We start from the raw sequence: 26192 nt of genomic DNA on the forward strand, positions 1-26192 counted from the left end.
AAGCTAATGCAAAGATAAACGTTGTTCTACCGAAACTAATGTCCTAAGACTGAATATTGTGACTATAAATTGAAAAACGAGAGAGAAACAGCATGTCAGTGTGAGATTTATTCAATATAAGCGATGGCTCTTTCTTCTATTGGCTTAGTTTTGAGCAGCACAAATACCAAAATTTCGCACTTAATAGGCAAACTTTGAAATAAAAAAAACGTTATGAAAATATTTATGGTTGTGCAATCACTTAAGGAAGTTTTTAGTGGCATTTCGGGAAACAGAAACCATTTATTGGCGACGTCTGCTTTCGCGCTTTCACTACTATGGCTTTCGCGGTCTATGTACGCACCTTCAAATGATGATGATGACGAAAAAAGAAACTTCGCAGTAACGCCACTCCACGTACTCGAGAAAAACCGACTGTCCCGCAACAAGTAGCACACCGGCCCGTGATTCTTAGCGCGCCCATGATGGCTGAAGTGCAGCGCCCTCAGCTTTCCCTCTAATTAGTGTAAGGAACTCTATGGCTGCATCACTTGCTGCCCCTCCCCACCCTCCTCCTTAAACCAACTCCTGTTAGCGTCGACGGCGCGGTTGAGGTGTCCACAGAAAGACAAGTGAGACAGTTACCGCGCCTTTCTCTTCCTATAAATCAATCAATCAATATTTCTTATAAAACAATTTACAAGAAATAATGTGAATAAAATGAATAAAGCCTTTATTTGATTGAAGGGATGGCTCTCGGCCGCTATTTGGGTAATTAGGGAATTAGGAGATATGGGAGTTTAGCTTCTCGCTTCATGGTTCTTCAAGCTATATAAAAACAGGTCCTTGACCTGGTAAGGTATAGGTGGCCACAATTCCATGGTGTCCACCCAAAAATATAAGGCGCCTTTCTTCAACCTGACATAAAAAATTATAAAAAAGTGTGGATCGAAAAGGTGGTGTTATAGAGGCTATCACTGCAGCACACAGCTTTCGCTCTATCACTAGGTTCAAGCTATGCTTAAATCTTCACATTGTTCTTTTTTTTTTCACTATGTACTTTACAACGCTGCAATAATAATCAACTTAATCGCGGATCTTGCCTTGGCAGGGTTCGAGTTTTTTCTTAAATATTTTCACAAAGGCTCTCAACGGCACTCGCAGTAACCTTCAAAGCGTAATATGTACTCCTGAAGTAAAATTCTGCAACTCATCTAAAGATAAACCATTTCTATAAATATTGTGGTGAACGTATCAAAATATTTCAGTCATCCCACAAATATTTTTTTAAAATCACAGTTCATTGCTTTTCCATGGGAGTTGTAGCTATTCCATGCGAGCTCAGAAAAAGGTTTAAAATATTTTTTTCCCCATACGTCGTTAGCCTAGTCCATTCCCATCAACATCTACATAACAGTATCTTACAATATCCCACATTTGTCTTACGATTAAAAGATGTCCCACAGTCCTGGACCTGGAACGTGGCAACAATGAGGGTTGTTATGCAGTCTTGATGCAGTAATAAATAATCGGCATGCAGGTGACACATCGTTAGGTACAATCCTCATCAAGATCGCCCCACCCATTTTTTTTTTTTTTTTTTTTACACGGGCAGTGAAATTTTATAAAAATGTGTTGGGAATTGTAACCTAGAGCCGTCCGCTGTAAGGCATGCTTCGCATCCCATATTGTTACTCGGTAATTAATGTTAACCTTGTGGCATCCCAGGGACTGTGGACCATATATTATTGGTGTGCCCAGCGTATGCGTGCGAAAGAAGTATGCTAGCCGCTTCTTTGAAGCGTTTGGACAAGAGGCCTCTGTCGGAGGAACTGCGGCTGGGCGCTTGGCAGGACAAGGGGAAGGGGAAGAGTGTCCAGGCAGGGCGTGCTCTTTGCCGTTTTTTGTGCGCCAGCGGACTTGATTCGCGTTTGTAAAGTAAGCCACTGTGCCTGTAGATATGTATTTCATATGCCTTCTCCCACATCGTCACCCATCATGGTTTTCTTTCTTCTCTCCTTCCCCTTCCCCAGTGCGGAGTAGTAGGCCAGATTTGAATTATTCCGGCCAACCTCTCTGCCTTTTCCTTTCAATAAATCCACCTATCTATCTATCTATCATCAAGGCACCGAAACATCTAAATAATTATGCGGAACAAGTAACTGCAGCAATTGTTGAGTCGACGGCGTCACCCAAGAGCATGCTTGACCTCGCACGCATGCGGATGTTTGTCGGATTTTATTTTTAAAATTTTACATGCGAGGAAGCGAATCAGTAACTGAGCTGGGCGTAAGCGTACAAAGTAACTCACTTTCGTATAGAGACCAGCGTCCTATAGTGTTCTCCCGAGTTCAGAGCAACAGTTTGTCCCTAACGCAATTGCTCATATAATGCACACATGCGATTCGCTCTAAAATACCGAGCATGTCTGTACTCTCTCTGCCCGCACTTTCTCTCTCGTAGCTTTCATTTTTTTTTTTTCTTGCACTTGGTTGCCTTTCTTTTTCTACCGCAACGCTGCCAGGAACAGAGCATCGATTTTAAGACCACAATTGCGGCAACGAGCTCGTCTTGCAGGGGGAAGACGGCGACTGGAGAATAACGACCCTGCTTCCTTTGCCCCGACCCTAGAGCCTATCCCTGCCTCTCAGCAAACCACAGACTCGAACAAACGCACACTCTTCCAAACCGCAGGCCGGCGGAGAATTCTTTTAAAAGTTCCGAGTTTTCTTCGTCTTTTTACGAGGGCCTTGTTATCCTTCGTCCTTCTTGTTTTTATTATCTTATTTTATTTTCACTGTCTGCTCTTCCTGACCTCTGACAGCAGCCCCGCTCTGGGGCGTCCTTGTTATAACCACCCTCTTATAACTTCCTCTTTCAAGCATAGCGCCCCCCGTCGCTTTGTAGCCGCCTTCGTGTCGTCGTCTTCGTCTGGCGGTCTATTTCTTCTTCTGACGCAGCGACCGTCTGTCTTCCCTCAGTTTTAATTTTTTTCTCCTTTGACGTCGCCCCCGTACTTCACTCGCACCACACACGAACAGGGTAGTGAAAACTTCTTTTTTTTTCGTCAGATACAAACAATTTCACATCGTGCTCCTCTCCTTTTCGTAATTTGCTTTCCCCGGACATCCTTTCCTTTTATTTATTTATTTTTGGCTGTTGTTATCCTTCGTTGTACTCCCGTTCTGTCCCGCCTGTTTATCTGTTCCGACTGTCAGGCGCAGGCAGCTGCAGCGCTGTTCGCGCGACCACACCGCCACGGTCTCGGGGATTCGCTCATTTCCATATTTCTTAGCGGCAGACATGCCTTTCGATGATAGCGAACTCTTCCAAACTTTTCCGTATTGTTTCTTGAGTTTTCTTTCTCCCTCCATTCGCTTTGCAATTCCTCAAACATATCTTTTCCGTCGTGAACATGAAACTAGAACGGCAGGATTCCTCTTTTAACCGCTTGCCGCCTCTCCGTCTCTTACTTTGTCTTCTGCAGCAGCCACAAGGAAGATCACTGCTCTTTTCCTTTCTTTCTTTTTTTCCTTATTTCTCTCTTTCTTCTTCTCTTTGTTTCTTTTCTCTCTTCCTGTCTTTTTTTTCCTACCTGTCTCTCTTCCGTAATTCCTTTGTTTTCTTCATTTTTTCTTTCTTTTTCACTTCCTTCCTTCCTTCCTTCCTTCCTTCTTTCTTTCCCTTCCTTCCTTCCTCCCTCCTTCTTTACTTCTTTCATACTTCCTTTCATGTTGTTTCTTCCACTTCTTCCTTTCATTCTTTCTTTCTGCCTCATTTCGTCCTTCCTGCTTCTTTTTGCCTTCAAGATGAGAACGGGACAAATAAGCAAGGCACGTCATCGCGACGTGAGGGTGATTATTTACCGTATTATTTACCGTAAAGCCGGCTTGTTCGCTCCGTTATAATGCGGCACATTGTTCTAAGGCGATGGCGGCTGACGCCTGAAATTTCGTATTTGACGTCCTAATTCTTCGCGGTATGCGTCCGTTTTGTTTTCTTCTCTAGGCTCTCCCCATCACTCGTTCGGGATTGGAATGACTTTAATTACACGTCTCCGCACAACACAGATAAAATGCGGCAGAATATGCATCGAGTGACGGTGTGTGCTGCTTTGACTCGTATATTTTTCTTTTAACGCTGCTAGCGGTGCGTGGCTTAGTAGGCTGTATTTAATGCACTTTTTATATGTTGCTTTTACGCGCCTCAACACACACCACAAGTGTGGGGGGGGGGGGGAACGTAACACACCAGAAAAGAAGGCACAAGATGGTCAGCAGTTTCTTCTTCTTTTTTTTTTGTCTTTCAGCCTGTACTTATTTTGTTTGTTTGTTTTTGTTTTTGTTTTTTACATTTGCACTGTGCAAAGTTGCAGCTCCAGCGTAGGTGGGAGTGTTTCAGAGAAGACAAACACTGCTTTAGTAATACTGAAAAATTTGCTTTTCGATTTATGCTTTTTTTTTACACGTAGTGCCTGCCGACTCGAGAAGACAGATAAGTAAGCTGACTACAATGCAATAGTTAACATAATATCGTTACTATCAGGCATTTAATTATTATCAGGGTCTTTTAGCTGTCAGTGAGTGAGTATTTAAGAAGCGTAAAAGGCAGAGTGCTGCAACGGTAAATTATCAAGGCGAAAGCCTTACTTGGCTATGTTTGCAAAAACATGTCTGCAAAACATGGAAACAAAAAGTGGAAGCAAAATGTAACGTGTGATATGACGTCACGTCACATTAAGATGAGATCGGTTGTCATGAATGTGTATGTAATGACAAGTGGTACGTAAATGTTATGTCTAGTCATGTCATGTGAGTCATTATAGTTTAGTCATGAGTCATAATCACTTGTCATGGGTGAGTAAGATCAGAGATCCAATGTGCATAACTATGGAGTCCGTGACTTATGTAAGTCAGTCCAAGTGATGACGATGACTAGTGTGTAGTCATGACACTAAAAACTTCTGAGTCATGACACTTTAGGAGCTACAAAGAGCATCCAACGCACATGTTTTCGCATTTATCCAATGCAGATATCTGCAGTGCTCTCAAATATTTGGTCTTAGGTGCAGTGTTTTGAAAGTAAGCGAAAAGAAGAGCGAAAAAATGTTATGGCCCAAAGAACAGTTTTCTATTGAAAGCATCTCCATATGCAGCCTAAAAAGTAGCAACGTAGAATAAAGGACCACTGACCTGCGTGCTCTAAATACTTACTTAAAAAACGAGTTAGAAAGCTAAAAACAAAATGTGACATTCGAAGTGCTGTCACGCGCTTTCAAAAGGTGAGAACTATTCGGTTGCTCCACCGAAGCAACGGTGTTGGGGCTTCTAGTTTTAATCTTGCCCGTTCTCAGAAATATTCAATTTTCCGCTAGGTGGCGTAGTAAACGCAATGCACTGTAGTAAGAGCAAAACACAGAAGGTAAAAATTGGATAAATTCGATGGAAAAGAAACAGAGTGTGGAATTATACCGAAAGTGGAAAATGCAGATCAGGAAGGAAGATTTCTTTGATAACTCAAGAGGCAGTGCCCTACTTTTTGAAGCTAGATCAAGGTGCCTTAGAACACGCAGCTACAAAAAGAAATTTAACAATGGAGATGACGCATGTGCTGTATGTGGTAACTCCACTGAAACAATTGACCATATTATACTCGAATGTAATGGTATCCATCCGGAAGTTGATGCAGGCGCAATCACTGTTCCTGAAGCTCTTGGGTTTAGATATAACAGTGGCCGGGTGAATGAACCGGCGGTGGAAACTAGCAAAAAACGACTAGAAGATTGGTGGCTTAAAAGCAGAGAAGTGACATGATGTTAGTAATGTAGAAACAAAAAATTTAAGAAATAGAATGATGGTTTAGTTACCCATCTAAATCAATAATTAAGATATAGGGAGAAAAATGGGCATGATAGCTACTGCCCACCCCGTTTCAAAGGGGACGCTCCTATATTCCATCCATCCATTCCATCCATCCAACTGTGCCGTCTATAATTCCGAATTCTGCGTCAGTGGTAACCGCATCAGTGTCATCTGGATAGTCATCGTCGGCCTGAATACACCCACGTTACCTGCTCAAAGTAGATTACTCCCTTGTCGTTTTAACCGCTTTACAGGCTCTCGTAAACCGCTGTTGCTTTTGTGACCGCTGAAATTTTTTTTTTTTTTGTGGGTATTAACTTCCGGACCTACCCAGTCTTCAGCCTGCTTCTTCCCGCCCTTAACATTAATGTCACCCATGGTCATGAGTACAGCGTACTGCATTTTTACTATACTCGCTGCCGATTCCAATTCTTCCTAGAAGTATACGACTATCGAGTCATCACAGACGGCTGTAGGCGCTTAGGCCTCTGTCACCTTCAGTTTGTACCTCTTATTAAGCCTAATTACAACAGTTTTCACTCCCTCGTTGGTGCGATAGAAATCGAGGTGTTGTCACTGGATCATTTCTGGGCTTAAACCCACGTATGTAATTTGGAAAAGGCCTAGGAAACATTTACGTGGCCAGTTAGTTCCTTATTTAATAAAAAATCCCACACCTTGTTTTCCTCTGTCCGCTCAGCCACTGCAGCATAATATGCCTGCATGTGATTAGATGACACGGCAGATCATTTCTTTCCTCCTAACCTCACTAAGTCCGATAACATCCTTTTTAAAGCTGTTTAGTTCTCACTGCTAGACTATATTCATTAGATAACGTGTTACGCATTGTCAAAGTGAGGAAAACCATGAGCAACGCTAAGCGCTTCCGCACTCTGTCGCTATCGCTGGTCGCTTGGGCACAAGTCACATGTTGAAGATTTTACCTCCGGCTGTTCGTTCTATCCTGGTGTGTCCTAACTGCTGCCTATGTTGGTCGCCGCAACCGGTTAATAATCCTCTCCTCACCCCTGTCAGTCTCTAATGACGGCCTGTCCGGAGCCAGGTGGATATTCTTAGCACCCTCCGCTACATTCCTCAGAGTTTCGACAACTACCAGTACCAGTTGCTGTTCAGCCGCTGTGGACTTAAGACCGGGGGTTTATAGCATTTATACAGGATATTCTAACAAGTACTAAATCACGGTGGTTTAATTTTCATCTTCTTCTTCGTTGTCGACTCAGGTCGCCGAGATGAGAGCGAAACACTAGGCCTGGTTATGTAATTTCACCGACCCGTGACTTCTTTTTCTTTTTTTTTTTGTCGGGTGGGGAACTTTGCGGCACCGGAATTCGATCGCAGTCCTCTTGCACGCGAGGAAGATTCTCTGCATCTACGCCAAAGCTGTCATATCAAAACCACGGGAGTCTGTAATCCTCTACAGGGTAGCATTGCTAGCCGTTGAGGCGCCTGGAGTTCTGGGTCTTGCTGCATGCGCCTTAGAACCTAGTAGCGAATCTTGTGACCTGTCTCCTTTCTAGCGCTTGAGAAGCTAGAATGCGGTCCGTGCGCATGCTTACGAAAGAGCGCACTCCACTGAAGACATTTCGTGAAGGTATTGACGACATTTGGGCATTTTTGTACCTTAACTAATACAGATGCGTTCTGTGCATATACGAGACCCCTCATTAATCTGTAATCATCAACCGCAGTTAGCACCGTTTTCGCAGGCCACCAGCACAATACCAAATTTTCACTTGTAATAGCAAGACGGGGCGAATAGCATGAAACAACGTTTGTCAACAGCAGGATTAATGGGTTTTTAAATGTTATTGCGACAGCACTGGGAGCGCCAATTTTTAGCACTGTTAAGAGAGAATCTTATTGAAAAGAAACTGAAACGCTGGACTGGTAATTAACGTACTCAATGTTTAAAAGACAAGGAGCTAGTAGAAGTAAATAAGCAGCGGCTGGTGTGTCTAGTGGCAATAGAGCATTAGTGGGATTAATGGCGTGGCTAACTACGGTGCTGACCTAGTTTTCAAAAGAATAGCTAATTAGCAGCGGCTCTGAAGTGAGAGACTGCAAGAAAGCACCATTCGGCATTGTAATGGGAAGTGGACCTAAGGACATGCTGGCAGATGTATTGAGGTTTCTAACGAGACTCACAACGCTACTAAATATTAAAGTAATGACACAAACTGAACACATACCGCACATCCCTGCTGACCCAGTGCAAAGTTAATCTTACATGAATTCATCGTATCGTTCGTTTTGTACGCGTCTTCACATCATGTTCAGTTATTATTTTTTTTCCTTTTTGTTTTTTGTTTTTTTTTTCTGCACTGAGCAAGAATGAATCACAACTAAGCACTTTTGCGGTACTTTTTAACTACGCACTTAATCTTCTTGCTTTCTTTAATTATAGGTTCAGTTAACTCTGTCGTTCACGTTAGCGAGTTAACCGTAACAAATCTAACGTTCGGTCGGAAATTACAATGAATTGTTTGTTATTAAATTACACTATATTTCGTGGGAGTAACCTTAGTTTCCACGTATGAAATACACAAGTTAGTAATATTATCTTAACATGCGCTTTAGCTCAGATTTCTGTTCATGCTAAGGAGCTGGTCGAAAATAATTCGACGGCCTTCACTAAGCTGCGCTTTGAACCTATAGCGGTGTCTGGGCTGCCGAGAGTCGGTAGATTCATGTACCAGTCTGTCGATCAAGCAATCGTGTCAGGCCCAACCGAACGACTCCGAGCCACTAACCTGCACACAACATTGCATTTTTGTTTATTTGTCTTGAATTAGACCTCTCTCCTTTTTAATATACGCCACGGAAGGCGCTGACTGCCGGAGCTCTGTTCGCCCTACGAATGTTCACCAGTTGGCGGCGCGCGGTTGAAAGTTCTCTTCCTGGTTGCTTGTTCGGTGTTCTGCAGCGAAGTGCCTGGTTGAAAAGAGGCGCTGACATCTGCACGTCGAAGCCGCGAAAAGACGTTGACAGGTACGACGACGTTAAGAAGTTTTAGAAAACGACTTCACGCAAGGGCGACGCGTAGAGGAATAACAAGAAAAAAGACCGGTGTCAGTCAGAAGCCTTGCTCTCCTCTGTTGGTGCGGAATGCTGAAGGAAAAAAAAAAAGGAAGGGGGATATTGAGGAAAAGGGGCAAAACGAGGATTCAAAGCGATAAGCGCGTGACATGAGCGCTCACTTAAAAGCAAATCTTACTTTCGTTCTTCTCACTTTGCGCAGGGACAAAAAAAAAATAAAGGAAAGAACGAGTGCCCGCGGAAGTACATCCCGTCGCGTCGTCTGCTTTTCACTGTTATGCGACGCACGCGATGGGGTTTTCTCCTTCGGCTTCTGCCACGCGGGCCACTTTGAGGGCCGTCGGCGTTTCACGGACCCCTTCCGCGAAAACCGCAGTTGTCGCTTTAGATCATCACTTTGCCTTTTTTTTTTTTTCTCTGAGCGCGAACTGGAACTCTAAGAGCAGCAAAAACAAGAAAAAAAACATGTCCATAAACGATAGACCGCACGTCGCATAAACAATCACACCATTTCTCTTTCCGTATTTCTTTTCGACTTCCTTCCTTCTCGTGCTTTTTGAAACCGCTCCCTTCCTCTCCCTCTCATGCCATAGAGGGTTCAACTGGTAGCCCATGGCGTCACAACTCAAAACCAAAGGCTTGTGCCAGCACGCGCTCCTCTCTCCTCCACTCTTTTCTCAGATCGGCAAGTGGATACGACGCCATCTAGACACGGAAACGATTGGAAAGGCTCGAAAGGTTGGGGAAAACAAGGGGGGGGGGGGGGGTAACAGCGGGGACTCGGCGAGGTCTGACGGAGGGAAAGGGCTGGTCTGGATGAAGGCTGAGAGGTTCAGGCGCCCGGGGTCCGTTCCCCGATTGGTAATGCCTCCACGCACTACACCGCGTGGCGAGCGAACGAGCGCAAGAGTGAAAGAGGGCGCGTCGCGCGTTTTACGACTCTTCCGTTGTCGGTCGACCGCCCCGCGAATACCCGCCAAAAGTGCGGCTGGCTGCTGGTAGAGGGCGCTCGCTACCTCCCTTTCCCGCCTCTGCGCTAACACCACTACTACACCTACTCTCGTGCCAGCGCTGCTGGGCCTGATTCGTTTGCGCTGTCAGTCTATGTCTTGCTTCTTTTCCAACGAGGCAGTGAGTTTTTCGGTGGCTTAGCGGCCCCGGCCGTGCAATCCATGGCCCTTTCTCTTCACCAACTCTCGCCCTCATTGAAGCTCGGCTTTCCTTGCGCAGAGCGGGGACGTTAGTGGCGCCCGTGCCGTTCACTTTTACGATGCGTTCGGGGTCGACGCTGACGGCCGTACAGTCGGGAAGGCTTTTTTACTGTCGCCGAGGGGGGGGGGGGGGGGGATATTCCCGAGAGAAGAGCGGAAGAGGGTATTTCACTTTCGGGTGCCTCGCAAAGTGCGCTGTGACGCAGTTAGCGCTAACGGAAGAGTCGGAGCGCACGCAACGCGAACAACAGTAAAGTATAATGACCGTCCAAAATAAATACTGCTCTCCTGCTTCGTCCTGCTAGACCTTTCCCATGATACCGTCCTTTCTTGTTTAAGGCTGTCTGCGTTGTTTCTTTTTTTTTTTTTCTGTAATCACTGTGACTCCTCGATTACTGTGATGAGCGCAGTCAACTTTAAGGGTGCGAGCTAGCTTGGTGGCGACGACTTGGGCGGTGTCGAGGCTGTCGGTAGTCATAGATGCACGCCCTGTACCCGCACTAAGCGCTGAAGAGACACAAAGTTAATGGAAAGGCAATACCCCTCCTACCATTGGGCGACTAAAGGAGTTTAAGCTGTCGACGCAATGGCTTCCCACGTCCTTAGTGCCGTTGCCCCGAACGTTATTGCCACTTGCGAGCGCCTACACTCTCCAATACTGGTGATGGTTGGCCCTACTTATCGCAGTTCAGTGCACGGTCGGGCCTTATAACAGCAAAACAAGCGGAGGCGCGATAAACGAGATTATTCCTTAGTGCATTTTTGACACTTAACATGATTACTATCAAAGTTAATGCCAATTATAACAATTGGTCTTCAGATTGCGCGGCAGTGGTGGTACCAAATGAAAATCTGTACTTGAAGATTAGCTGAGAACGTACTCTCGAGAAATAAAATATCATTAAGGCTGTTTTCTTTACTAATCTTATCGCGAATGCTTGTAGTCTCGGAATTGGGTCGGTCGAGATAGCTTTAACGGAAATTTTTGTAATCGCAGTGCTTGTTTTCTCCATCGGGAAGCGAACTGTGAGAACTTTGCGCCATAAAAATGTGCTTGAACGTGGGCGGGATTTCGGTAAAAGAGTGGGTATTAAGAATTAACGCGTTTTTCGATCTCGTCTCTTGAGCGGTAGCGATCCCCGATTATGTTACCAGAGACAAAACACTCTCATTCCTCGCAGATAAATGCAGGAATCAGTTGTCGCTGCTCATGAGGTGATAACATAGGCAGTCCTAAACTTGCCATATAACTTAATTTTTGATGTGCTCTCGATAGAAACCCCATTGCGAAGAAAAGCCGGACCTGCGTCAAGCGCAGTGTTAGACACACAGAACATATTGTTACGATGCTTGAGCTGCGCATGACGTGAAAGAGGGAAATGTGAAAGCGCAAGTGCTCACTGTGACTAGCCTTGATATCCAACATCACCATTACCACCATCATCATCATCAACAACAACCGGGCTATACCTCTGCAGGGCGAAGGCATCTCCCATTTTCGTCCAATTAACCCAGTCCTGTGCTAGCTGCATCCACTTCACAATTGCGAATTTCTTAACCTCATCCACTCACCTAATTTTCAGCCGCCCCTTGCTACGCTTACCTCCCCTTGGAATCCAATTGGTTACTCTTAAAGACCATCGATTGTCCTCTCTTCGCGCTACATACCCTGCCCATGCCCATTTCTTCCTAATTTCAGCTTCTACATCACTAACTTGAGTTATTTCTCTGGCCCAATCTGCATGTTTCCTGTCTCTTAACATTACACGTACCATTTTTCGTTCCATAGCCCTCTGCGTTATCCTAAACCTAAGTAAAACCCTTTTCGTTAACCTCCATGTTTCAACCCTCCAGGCGAGTGCCGGCAGAATGCAACTGTTATATTGTCACGGAGTGAAGTCTAGTCAGAAGTGATGGCAGGACACAGAATCACAAAAGTCACAGTGCGTAGAGCGGCAGAAAACTGGCAGAGCTGGCCTCGACGGGAGAACTTCCTCGAGGAGGCACACGCTTGCGATCAGCGCAATGTGAAGACAAAGACAGCACCGTGTCAATATGCTTTCCTCTTCAGTGATACCGGAAGGCTGCTAGCCATAATGTTTGAGTGCCTTCCAAATGCGCTCCGTCCCAATCTTATTCTCCTAATTATTTAATCTCCTAAATTCCTAATTATTATTCTCCTAATTACACACATTCGCCTACAACTTCCAGCGCTTCGCTACATATTTTAAACTGCTATTCTTTTCCATGCTGTTCAACAATACCTTACTGTTGTGCATGTTAATTTCAGACCTATTTTCTGCTATTCGTTTTTAGGTCATCAATCAATCTTTGCAGTTCATTCCCAGAGTTATTAAGCTAGGAAATATCATCAGAAAATCGCAGCGACCCTTATGCCTAACTACTCTCGTACCATGTCTCTAAACACACCCTGCAAGTTCTAAATAGTACTTGGGAGATCGTGTCTCTTGCCCTAGCACCTTTCTTAATTGGAATTTTATCACTTTCTTTGTGCAGAACTATGGTTGCTGTGCAGCTACTATAGATACCTTCCAGTACTTCCACGTACGGCTCGTCTACACCCTGATTTCGCAATGCCTGCATGATCTCCGAGGTTTCTACTGAGTCAAATGCTTTTTCGTAATCAATAAATGCTATATATAAGGGCTGGTTATATTTCGAGAGCACTTTTCTATCACCTGTTTGATGTTTTGGATATTATCGATAGTAGAGTACCCTTTCCGAAATCCTGCTTGATCATTTGGTCGATTAAAGTCTAAGGTTGTCCTGTTCCTATAAGCGATTACCTTAGCAAATAGCTTGTATGTACCGGAAAGTAAGCTGACTGACCTGTTATTTTTCAAGTCTTTAGCGTCCCCTTTCTTGTGAATTAAGGTAATTTTAGCTTTCTTCCATGAATCCGGTAATTTCGATGTCATCAGGCATTGTGTATGCAGGGTGGCCAGTTTTTCTAGCATGATATCCCATCCGTCATTCAACAAATTCAACAACCTGATCCTCCTCAGCTGTTTTCCCCCTTTTCATAGCTTCTAAGGCTTTTAAGATATCCAACATTGATACCCAAACAAGTAAGAGGTTGGACAGTCGTCGATACAGCGCAGTTGTTCAGAGCACCGGACACTATATTTGGAGGTCGTAGGGTCTGTTCCCTACTGTATATTTCATTATCTTTCTCCCTTAAAATGATATCAGTACTAATTAAAACAAGCCGAAAGCAAAAAAGGAACTCCCCTACGCTTTCCTTGGACTCGCCAACGGTTGGCTTCTTTCATTCCTATATATATATATATATATATATATATATATATATATATATATATATATATATATATATATATATATATATATATATATATATATATATATGCTCTTTATTACAAATTATAACTGTTCATAGAGACAATGGTGGTCGATCTGTCACCATGCCGCCAGGCTGAATCTAACGCAGTCAGCTGTGCGGTTCTTTCAGTAGAGTCTGAAGCGATTCAAGGACTTTGATTACAGGCGAGGACCATGCCGTTAAACTGTGTTCCTTGAATCGCGATTGCAGCGATTCAAGACACACTCAGGTCAGGCAAGGACCCTGTCCTGGTGACGACATTAATCGAGCGATATGACGATCTGAAAACAAGCTATCAGCCGTGAAAGGTGGACAGAGTATTGCCGTCCCTTTCGGTCCGATCATCGGAAGAATAGACGTCGGGCGTGAAATTCGAATTGCCTTTTCTGCTGCCAGTTACAGATGTGTTCTCTTTTTGCCTTTGCTTTTTTTTTTTTTTTTTCATTTGTTCGGCCTTGAAATTGTTTGGGAGGCGAGCAAGGAGCGCCTGCAGAGAGTTCTGCCGAACTACTTGAGCGCTGCATGATTCAGCGTTCGTAAAAACATTAAGACAATGCATGGGACGGGATTAGATGAATTGTTTGGACTGGACTCTACAGGAACCCAACACCCTGCCGCCTCCACCAAGCACGCGGCGCTGGTTGTGCAGAGATGAGTGTGTGCGCAAGCCGGTTAGCGTGACACTTCATTTACGGCATCGTTTACTAAGCTTCAGCCACTCCTATTTCATTGGTTCCACTGGACCACTACTTCGATTCGTTCTCCTCCTTTCTTTCATCCGCTTTGTACGCTCCTAGGTCTGGTTCAGATAAAGGAACGCTTTTAATCGACAAAGCTCGCGCTTCCGTCCCCATCTCAACGACGCACGCACAACCTGTGGCAGCAATTCTCCGTCTATTGTCATCGACCAACCGACCCGAGCCCACTCGACCGGGGCCGAGCTGCGTGCCATGGCACAACCGATGGCCGCGTCGCCGATCGCCTCTCGCGGGGGATTCCAATTTCCGGCCAGGGTAATTAGGCTTTCGCCCTTCGCTCTTCTTCCTCTCCGGCCCCGCTCCCCTCGCCTTTTGGCACTCTTTGAAATCTCCCTGGTTTTCCAAACCTCGCAGCGGCGTTCGTCGCCTGTGCTTAGCCGTCCGTAGCCTCTCCTTGTTCTCCCCCTTTCTGCCCGAGTGTTTATTTTCCTTTCAACCTGCCGCAGTTGCTGCTGACGCCTTTGATGCTAGGGGAACAAGGAGGTCGGCTTTCCTGCTGACTTTGCAGCGGGATCCAAGCGCGTTTGCCCTCGCCTTCCCTAACCTCCCTTTCATCCCCATTTCCCACAGCGTTAAATGGGAGTGGCGTGCCTTGCGCCGCTTTGCACCGTGGCCTACGCCGCACTTGTCCTTGGCGCTGCGCTTGTTCCTCGTTAGAGTGTGTGCGCTTTTTACGCGTGTGCAGTGCGTCTGTGCGTTCTTACCTGCTTCTTTCGTCCAGACGGGCTTTGTTTGTTGCTGGCCCTTTCGGCTAGTAGGGCGAGCAGGGATTGTGACGATCTTTGTCGAGGGGAGTTTGTTGTATGTCCTGTCGCTTTGCTGGAGGTAGAACAGCTCCTTTCTTTATGTATGTCCATCTTTCCTTGGACCTGCGTGGGTCACAGGGCCCTAGTTAGTTAACCGGACGCAGTTAAGAGGACGCCGTTGGAGAGTTAGAGCTGCGGAGCTAGAAGTTTGGTTAGGGAAGGAGGGATTAGGTAGATGCCGAAAGGCTGAGCTCTCTTAGCGAAAGGACTGTGGTACGCATTTTACTGTTCGCTGGGCGGAAGCGGAGCAGAATAAAATTGCTGTGTTCTGGCCTGGCTGCTGGCCTGCTGCTGGCCTCTCACCGTACTTTCCCCCCCGTTGACAAAGAAACATATGTCACCGATTGGTAATGACATTCGCTGGTGAAGAAGCGTTCGCGCTGTGGAATCCAAGCGAGCGCGAATTTACTCGTCTTCTTGCCGCAGCATATATATTCTTGAATAAGCTGTCGTATTGGGTATTTGCGTCGTTCCTTTTTTTTTCTTTTTTTTTTTGGATTCTCGGTCTGAAAGCCAGACAGGAGGAATAAATTCTTAACCTAAAGAAACGCTGCTGTCATCAGTTGAAGAAATCACCTGCTCAAACGAACGGCAACTTTTCTTGTACCTTGTAAGAAAGAGAATATAATGCTTTTGATTTGTCGACCTGTTGAACGTAACATAGTCTTCTTCTCCTCCGCTGCCCCCCCCCCCCCCCCCCCCCATTTTCCTCCAAAGAACAAAAAACGCGACGTAAGTTTACTTCTCGTCGTTTAAATTCGTTGTTATGCTGTTATGCTGTTATGCGTTGTTATGCTTCTGCATATCTCGCCAGTTTATCCAGACTAATCTTCAGAGACCGCCCCTATAATACACACATTGGAGACAATTGGCTTTTTTCTCGAACGCGAACTACGGCAGAGAAATGCTGTCCTATAATCTGCCGTTAACCTTAAACAATTATGATAAAATTTAATTAACAGAGAACTCCAATATTTATTTTTGTTTTTGAATAAGAATCTAGTATATGTGCTTGATCTATCGCAGAAATTCAGTTTCCTTTTTTTCTATTTTGTCATCAAATACTTCCGCTGCTCTACTAGTGAACCTTGCTGTGGTGCCTTCCCTACTGACATGAATGTTTGTTAGTTATGTCGTTGTTGATGCCCTGAACAAGTACATTTCGAAGCAGTGTTCCACTTGTTTAATAATGTCACAGGCATACCATATACTGTAGCACTGTGTAATGCTGGAGTCTCTGCACAGCGAAGCTGCGCTGTAGGGGGCAGAGAACCCTGCCAAGCCTCACATAGCCTTTTTGTCCCTGGCCCTCATATTCTTGATGTTAAATAAACATAATTGATTGATTGATTGATTGATTGATTGATTGATTGATTGATTGATTGATTGATTGATTGATTGATTGATTGATTGATTGATTGATTGTAATCATGGCTCGCAGTTACTGTTCGCGTGATTGAATGAATATTCCTTTTATTTGGTGCGTACAATGTATTTAACCCATCTGCACCTAATACGTCTATAATAAACGCGCGTGTATGGAAAAGGAACGAGAAAGGACAGGCACTTTGTCAAGCGTTTATGCATTCCCATCAGCCTTCTGGGCGTATACTTTCCTTTTTACGTGTGCGTCTTCTAATGATTAAGCTAAGTTTAATGTCACAAGGACTATTCACAGAAGAGCACCTAGAATGTTTCGTTTAAGAGCAGTGTGAATAGCGACCTATTTCCCAAGCATCCAACCCTGTAAGAGCCAATTGTATCAAGAAGCCACAAGAAAACCTTTTACCCATCTGACGTTTGGTTTTCATTCATTCATAGATTGATTTTCTAGTTAATCGACGCCGGTTTTTTCAGAAGTTCCTTATACAACTACCCCATAAGAAATATGTCCGGCTCAATCTAGTGTTTTGGTGCATGCAAGGTAGGAAGCAGTATAAGGATTTATTAATTAAATTATTAATTAATTATTAATCCATTGTTTTGTTCATTTATTTATTCGTTCATTTCCTAGTAGAACGACGCCCGGTTTAGTCAAGAAATTCGCCATACCATTACCGCATAAGAAATACGTGCGGCTCTATCTCCTGCTGCTGGTGCAATGCCCACTGCGAGTCGCCTGATTGGTAGAAACATCGTAACCGGATGTCAGTTCGGTTACCACTGCTTCCGGTTCCGGTGTTTCCACCTATCATATGAGAGCAAAAACGACAGTTCTGAAAACGACGCAAACTCGGCCCAGGGCTCAGCTTTCCGCCCCTAACATGAGTTGTTTTAGCGCTGTGGCACGAGATAAACAGTTCGAGTGCGGTGGAGATGAAGGGAGCCATCTACGTCACAGCGTAATGCAAGCTTCGTTCCCGGTTGCACAAGCAGAAACACTCGAGAACGGAATAAAGGCCGCCTCTGGCAACATGGCATCGTTCTCGGCCGCAGCCAGTGATAAGTTTTTGATTGCTGCAGCAGATGGTGCGATTGAACAACACCAGACGTTAGTCTCACAGCACACACACACACACACGCACGCGCACAAGCACACGCACACGCACGCACACACACACACACACACACACACACACACACACACACACACACACACACACACACACACACACACACGCACACACACACACACACACACACAGGGCTTCAACGTTGCTCCGGGTAACATTGCGGTGCCAAATGAAACGCATGTACGAGCACATGGTTAGACTTTCTGACTAAATAGCGCGATAGCAAAGAGGTGAGCACACGACCATCGTATGTGAGCATATAGCTCGATAGGTTGTTAGTGTGGTAAAGTTAAAAGCTGTCTTTGTGAAGTATGGGCTTTCATCCTTTGCATTTTGAGAAGTTGATAGTGATCACGAAAGCGCTTCTTGCAAAGTTTTGGTGGCAGCACAGTCATTACTGTAGGCGTTTACAGGCCACCTGGACCACCAACGGAATGCTTGTCAAACCTATACGACAACTTGAAAAAATACCGTGATAAAAATATTAAAGTTGCTTTAACTTTCCTGGTATTTGTTTGTTGGCGGGGTTTAACGTCTCAAAACAACTAAGGCTATAAGGGACGCCGTAGTGGAAGGCTCCGGAAATTTCGACCGCCTGGGGTTCTTTAATGGGCACTGACATCTCACAGCACACGGGCGCCTTGCTTTTCGCCTCCATCGAAAAAGCGGCCGCCGAGGCCGGGATTCCATCCCGTATTCTTGAGCACAGAAGTCTAGCGCCCTAAACACTGCACCACCACTTCGGGGCTTTCCCAGTAATAAATGGGTGAAAATTAAGTGTGGGTCGTTTGACGCCTACAGTTATTAAGCATTTTTGACATGCTACTTGCATATGAGCTTACTCTAAGAGTTTTTGCCCCAACACGCCTAATATATTCTGTTTCCTGAATTTGAGGCTTTTTTTTTTTTTTTGTTCTAACCGCATTCATGAACACAAGTTCATAATGGTATTCCTGATTACAGCCACCTTCACCTATGTTCTTCCACGTGGTTTAGATCTTGTAAACCCGAAAACCTGTTGTTGTAAAAAATGATTCTATTGGGGATGATTCCCATATCACTCATTATTTAGAGGATTGCCTTTTTTCATTCTGTGATGATGAAATTGGCACATTATGGACTGAGTTTAGATCCGGCCATCACTACTGTATTGACAAATTTCCAGAAATACTGAAGAAAGTTGGTCGAAGGGATAACCAGATAGCTGCTTCATAGAAAACGCAGGCTAAGACGCCGTAGGAAATTGAAGGCGTTGATGATAAGGTGGCTGAATAACTGAAAACCACCCTTAAATGTAAAATGCGACAGACCACAGAAGGCTCTTACATTGAAACTCTTGGGCATTTTGCTTCAGGAAGCCGCAGAAAATTCTGGCAGTTTCTTGGGAGCAGCTGTTATCGACGGACTGAGCATGTGGCTGTAGGTAGCAAACTTGTGTGCTACCACAGAGCGCGCAAATATCACAAATATTCAATTCTCATTTTCAAGGCGGGTTTTCAAAGTCAGACTATCATTGCGAAGCTGCTGCTTCGACAAGACACCAGAAAATCAACAGGGCCAAGTAAAATTTCATCCATTTATTAAGAGGTACGCGCAGCTTATGGGTAGGTTTCTCCGATGATTTTCAATGAATCCTTAGAATCCGGTAAAGTAGAGACTGACTGGCTTCTGGCTCATATTACAGTGTTCAAAAAGGAAGGTAGCCCTGCAGAAATCATTCATTACGAATCTTTTTCATTTACGTGTGTTTCTTGCAAGGTTTTAGAGCATGTTCTGGGGAAACATCTAAATACCTTCCTCGACAAGCAACAGTATTATAAATAAAGCACACCATGACTTTCGATGCAGTTTTTCTACTAAGAAACAAATAACTGAAACCATCAGTCAGTTCGCTAAACTTTTCAGCAAGAATGATGAGATGGATATAATATTTTTGGACTTCTCAAAGGCGTTTATAGGGCGTCTCATAATGCATTACTCATAGAAATGATAGCACTGGGTGTACCTTCTGAAATCATCAATTAGGTAATATCTTAGCTGACCACCAGCAGAAAGCAGTATGTAGAGATAGACGGCGCGCATTTTAAGCATTTAGTCGTTTACTCTGGAGTGCTTCAGTATTTGTGGAAATTTGATCTGTATTTGGACCGATCTTACTGAATACCTACATCAACCATCTTGTCGGCGCACTGAATTCAACGGTATCAGTTAAGCTGTTTGTGGACGATTCCGTAATTTCTAAAGCTATAACTTGTTTTTCTAATCCACTTAAGCTAAACAAAAACTTAAAATTGCTATAATCAAATGAGATATGATTATTATTTTGACAAAACATTACACATGTGCCTTCTGAATAAAAGAAAGAGGCTGTAATTTTCTTACAGCATAGATGGCAATGTGATTGAATCGGTAGCGCTACACAACTATTTATGTGTTACTGTTATGTCCAGGCTAAAATGAGCAACGCATATTACACTCTTCTGTCATAAAAAGCTGGTCGTATTTAGACATATATTAAGAACATCTAAAGATTTGAGAAACACTTTCTTTGGAGAATGCGAGTGTTCTGTGGGACCCTCACACAAAGACAGACATAGTAAAACTAACAAAAACGTCTAAAGTTGACTGCTTGCTTCATTTATAACCGCTGTAAACGCCAGGACTCCCCATCTATTATGTTGCATGACGCATGACGCAAACCTGGACTATTTGAATGAACGCGAATAAAATGATGGAATTAAATTCGTTGATGCACAACGATACATAATTAAGCACTCATCAAGGAAATCTCGTCTTAAGAACAAACATTATATCGAACCAATTTTCGCTCAAGCAGGTACCTATAGAGTTGTTTTTTTCTCACAAGATTTCGGACATGATTTCCCACTGCTTGTTCCAGATGACTGACTAAATCATTAGTCGATGGTGTCTCTAAAACTGTGTGACGCTGACTGCATGCGTATTGGTTTTTCTGGAGTTAGTTGATGCGGGATATCCCATTTATTGTTGTATAAGTATGCATTGTTCAATATTGTGGTGTGTTTTGTCAATGCCAACGCAGTTTAAGGTCGCAGTTCTTGTGCTTTGTTTTGCAATGTGCTTCGGCTACATGGACTACGTCTGCTTCCCAGTACGTTATAAATAAAAATAAATAAAGAAGATACCGTAACAAAGCTAAGGACGTGATAGGTTCTAGGTAGTTGACAGAAAATCCATTTGTGATGGCCCGACAGTTCGTTGCGAGATAGCCAATTACGCCGATTGACCAAGCGCACGTCACTCTTTTATTTAGTTTCATTATTCGTTCTTTTGATGGTCTACTCAAAATCATCGCAAGGAAGGGAACGAATACGGTTGCGAACACAAGTACCGGTGTCATTGCAAAAATGGAGTCAAGAAAACAGACTTACACATTTTCATACCATTCCCCTAGCTCGAATTTGTGTAGAACATTCTAGTCCACAACATCGCCTGGCAACTTATTCCGCACTTGTTACATCGGGAAAAGATCAATACTGGTACACGTCCTTACGCATAACCATGCGTTCTATTACCATTTTTTGGGGAATGACGTTTGAGAAATTGCATAATATACCTTATTAATTTTTAATTTCCCTTCCATCACCAGGAAAAAATTCGATCTGGGAAGTTTTCTCAGAAATAGCGGCCTGCAACTAAGGCGACTGTCCAAACCTTCGGGGCCCCCGAAGCGCGGGATAGTCGCTCTGTTGAGCAAATGTCCTCTCTCTTTCTCTCTCTCTGCATTACATCTTTCGGGACGTGTCCAGCAGTCATGTCGGGATCCGAGTGGTGAATACGTGGTACAGGAGCTGTGAATTGCTTTCTCCAGCAAAAGTAAAAATTATTAATACGCGCTCTTATTATTTGGTAGTTTTATTGTTTTCACGCGCTCTTTCGTGTTTATTGTGAAGAGATAGCGTGTTCTTGTGGCCAACCGAATTTGCCATTGGTGCAACTTGTGTGTGCAGGGCTCTAGCTCTACCGTGGACGTGGCGCTGCTCGCCGAGGCGCACGGCCTGGTGACGGACATGCTGCTCGACCCGAACCTGCCGCCGCACGTGGTGAGCGGCCTGCGCGCGCTGGCCACGCTGCTGTCGCCGCCCAGCCATGGACCGCCGCAACCCCGGCCCAGGCCCGGGGGCGCCTCCGTCTCGCTCGCAGACTTCAACTGCGGCTCGGACACCGAGGAGATTCCCTACACCGGAGAAAGACCGTCGGCACTGCCCAAGGTATACGCTCCGCTCTGTAGTGCAGCCAGCCAGTGGGGAAGCATTGTGATCAAACGATCTCAAACTCTGGTATTTAGATCACGTGTACCTCGACACTCCTCGAAATTATTCAGGGTTGTAAGTGGTGTCAACATGTTGATCGACTGTTTGATTTGTGAGTAGGCTATTTCACCTTTACAGGACTGCGACAGATCGGTTTTCATTCGCGACCTAATTCAATTACATTCAATTACATGTCATTATGAGTAATTATAAGTTTGTGCTTGTTTGTTCAAACTGCAGCAGATGTTAAGGTCATAATATTTGTTTAGTACTACGGCTTTTTCAAATAAAGGAAACAGTACTATCTGGTTGCTATTACGTGAAGTTGAATCTCGCTCATGTCGTTTCGTAGTAACCGGAGACGATCCCGTGTTTAGACAGAGCCGTGGCGTGTCTAGATTTTTCGAGTGTTGAACTAAATTTCTATCACTTTATAGCCGTAACATATATTTTACCTTCTAAATAGGGTCATGTGTAACAGCACCTCTTGTTCCGCATTTTTGATTTCCTTTTTTTTTTAATTTATTACACTTTAATTACTGATGTTGCATTCAGCGATCTTTCTCTGTTTGTGATGGTGGTAGGGTACCGTCAGAAGGCTTCGATATTGTTATTGTCACGTGTTTTTCAGTCGTAGAATATATAGTTGAAAGGGCTGGTCATATATATCGCGTCTAAGACAGATAGCGAAGTGTCTTTTTGTCTTCCGCCTACCGCCACCTCCTTGACTTTACTGTAGGCTTAGTAATGCAGAGTTGAGTTGAAGCTACCTTACGCGAATAATGTGGTATAAAGCAGTCGAGCTCTGCACGGCTCGCTGCAGTCGCAGCTGTCCTAAGATATATATACTGTCCGAATATAATTCGCAGCCGAACTCATCAAAACTTGGCACTCCAGTATTGGCGTTCTGTAATTTGTAATGTTGGTTGGTTGGTTTGTGGGGTTTAACGTCCCAAAGCAACTCAGGCTATGAGAGACGCCGTAGTGGAGGAAATTTGTAATGTGGCAAGTAGCTTGTAACCTAAGATATAAAAGGTAAACATATGAGCAATTTATTTCTGCAGAAGTACTGAATTGCTAACATAAATCAAGAAGCTGCCTCTTACAGCATATTTGTCAAACCAAGGCCCATGTGTAGTCTGACAAATGTGCAGAACCATATACATTCATGCAGAAGGTGGCCCTAGCGGTGAAAGAAGAAATTTTTTATAGTCGTAATGAAGAATTCTCAGTGTCTGGTCCAATTCTGAACTTTGCTTCTTATTTATGGCATATGCCAGAGTATTTTCACGGAGTTGTCCGGAATGTGGGAAACATAGTTAATTTTCCTTTTTCGTCATTATATTTTTTCCATAAATCTCCCTGCTGTTTTGTTTCTGCATTGAACCAACTACGTGAAATGAACCACATGGGGCGAAATTCTGAAGCCTCAGAACGTTTCTCCAATTTATTAGTTCGCATGCATTACAGGACTAAAGGCAGTACTTCGATGATGCAAATGCATAGGTTCTATGCCCGCCATGACCTGTTTCGTTACACATAACCCCGAATACGCAAAGTACAACATTGTGATCATTCTGAAACGGCCGATTTAGCGATCGTTCGCACTACAGCGCCACTGAAGCTCCCAAACTTGCCCATACCTCAAAAGGGAACGAAACTGTTCCCATTGACTTTGACTTCGGCTGTACGCACTGACATCTTGCGTCTTTTTTACGTAGTAATAACGTTGCGGTTGTCGTTTCGCAATGAGCGCGTGTTCCCGCTAACTGTAGCTTCGACTGTACTCATCACCATATTGCCTCTTACTGCGCGATCATGAGTTGTGGTCTCTTATCATGGAAGACGAGTAAGGGCCACACGAACACCAATGCAAGTTCAGAATTGTCCCCTGCAGTCACGCAGTCTTAATAACCTACCGCATTGTGTTCTCGGCGCATTCAGAGGTTGCGCCGCAATCTTCCTCCGAGCCTGCTCCGGCGGATGTCGACGAGCACATGGACGACGACTACCTCGGCGACGGGCATGCCCACGCTGGAGCCAGAGCCCAGCCGAAAGAGGAGCACTAGTTTCAGGCACGCGGCAGCCGCCGCCGAGGGGTCCGGCGTCTCTCAGGCCTTCCTGGCCAACCACGCGGCAGCGACCAGGTACGTCTTTCGGTACTTTATCTGCCTCGCAGTGGACTCAATCCCGCTGCTTACTTATGACGATGACGATTGGGATGTAGCCGAGCCTCAGCTGTAAAGGTGAGAGTTGGAGCCTCGCAGAGATTCCAGTATGGCCGTAGCTGGTTCCAGGACAGTGATAACCGGAGATCGCTGGAGCTTAGGTTTTTCATGCCCTGCAGCAGACTTAGCCTGTTATGTGGCAGTGGCGATGGTGACGGGTGTTGTCGTTATTGCAGTGGTTCGTCGGTCCGCGGGCCTCCTTCCTCCTCCTCGGGTGGTTCGGTGGCGCTGCAGCCGAAGGGCCGCTCCTTCTCCACGACGGCCATCCCGTCATCGGCGCTCTCGCGGCGGGGCGTGCGCGAGCGAAAGACGGTGTGCAGCCTCCACCCGCTCAGCCTGGCCGGGACGGCGCCCGGCGCGGCGGGCGAGGCCGCCGCCCCCGACCACCAGGGCGCAGCAGCGCCGCCGCTGCCCTCGGTGCGTCGGTTGCACACATCCGACTACGACTCCAGCAACGACTCGCCCAGCGGGTCGGACACCAACGACCCGGCGAGCGGGCCCAACGTGCTGGGTGAGGGCGAGGGCATTCAGCGGTAATCAGTGCTAGTTTAAAAAAAAAAATCGAAGCATTTGTTTAGTGCTGTTTCGCTCGAGCATGGGTTATGGAAGAATTTACGTAATCATGCCTATTGAATGAAGTCATTACCATCGGCCATATAGGATTGGTGGAAACCGCGCTCGTTTAAATAGATAAGGCTGTAATAAATGCGGTTGCACAATAATATGTTGGCGTGATTGATAAATGCAATTCACCAATTTTATTATGGTAATCACTAATCAGCAATAAGCGCTTCGATAAGGCTTTAACGTGAGGAATTCAAACACGCTTTCCCATAGAAAGGGTCGGCACAATTTCTTCTTTCTGACGGCGGGCATAATTGTGCTTGCTTACAAGCCAAAACGGGGTGCTTCAGGTTTTCAGAAGCATTCACTGAACGCTAGCTGGAAGCTCAACCACACGGCTATATAATATGCGGCTCAGCATGGCGTCGACCGCCGAGCGGCTTTTCGATATTTTTTTATTTTAAAATACTTTTCGGACATGTGGTCAAAGCTGCAAGTGCTTGGCATCTTGAAGACGTGCGTAGTTGGCTCTTGAGAGCCTGGGAGCAATCACTTGTATATTATTTTGCCAGTCCCCCGCCGCCATGGTGCAGTAGTTAGGGCGCTCGATTTCTGTGCCCAAGAATGCGGGATCGAATTCCGGCCGCAGTGGCAGTTTTTCGGTGGAGGCGAAAAGCAAGGCACCCATGTGCTGTGTGATGTCAGTGTACTTTAAAGAACCCCTCGTAGCTGAAATTTCCAGAGCCCTCCACTACGGCGTCTCTTATAGCCTGAGTCTCTTTCATACGTTGAACCTCATAAAACAACCAACTAACCACTTTTTTCCAGAGTGACTTTAGACGACACCTCACACTTGCAGTGTTCCTCAAAGACATGAACCTGCAGTGAGCATTACTGTGTGGTTTACATTATCTTCCGCTTAAAATGCATCTTGCACTGTGCACCTCACAGCAGTCTTTACACTTATAGCATTCCTGACCCTCTTCCTCCCACTAATGCGTGCCTTACACGGATAATGTTTCCTGTGGTAGATGCTTACGCTCAGCATTACGCTGATCATCACTCGTATTCCGCCTTACACTTTACCTTACTTTACTTTGTAATGTCTTCATCGTGCATGTTTGTTATTTCGCATGCAGAGGGCGCCCTGCGGTCGCCGCAGCAGGCGACGGCCGCAGTGGCCACGGCGACGACAGCAGCGACGACGGCGGGACCCGTCCGCTGCGGACTCTGCGGGGCTCGGGTGGGCGCGACGCTAGCGGCAAGGCCCCGCGAGAGACGCCTCGGAGACGCCAGTGGTGCCAAAGGAGAACCGGGGGACGAGGTCTTTCTTTCTTTTTTCTCTCTTTCTCTCTCTCCGTCTGTGTACGTGTAGATGGTGTGCAAGCACTGCGTTTCTCGCGGGGGACGCCCAGAGCACGAGAAATCTCACAGCTTTTTATGCGGCTTGCAGTGCACAGAGGGCGCTGCGAAAAAGGGGCTAAAAAGCGCTCTCTATGCGTCTGCTGGGTAGTACAAATCCCCGGCGTCTGCGTATGAAGGCATGCGATTGATATGGTCCC

General features: G+C 45.3%; 1 protein-coding gene across 2 annotated transcripts in view; it reads left to right on the plus strand.

The window, feature by feature from the left end:
- The window catches only part of LOC146172856 (cGMP-inhibited 3',5'-cyclic phosphodiesterase 3A-like), a 309367-nt gene that overhangs the window by 250549 nt on the left and 32626 nt on the right, over positions 1-26192 (plus strand). For both annotated transcript variants that reach the window (XM_084583823.1, XM_084583825.1), the window contains 4 exons: positions 21536-21796; positions 23783-23985; positions 24243-24577; positions 25770-25954. In XM_084583823.1, coding sequence (XP_084439949.1) covers positions 21536-21796; positions 23783-23985; positions 24243-24577; positions 25770-25954 — 984 coding nt within the window. The remainder of the gene's footprint in view (positions 1-21535; positions 21797-23782; positions 23986-24242; positions 24578-25769; positions 25955-26192) is intronic.

The sequence above is a fragment of the Amblyomma maculatum genome, chromosome 11 (genome assembly GCF_055883805.1).
Source record: "Amblyomma maculatum isolate TAMU_Amacu chromosome 11, ASM5588380v1, whole genome shotgun sequence".
Lineage (NCBI taxonomy): Eukaryota > Metazoa > Arthropoda > Arachnida > Ixodida > Ixodidae > Amblyomma > Amblyomma maculatum.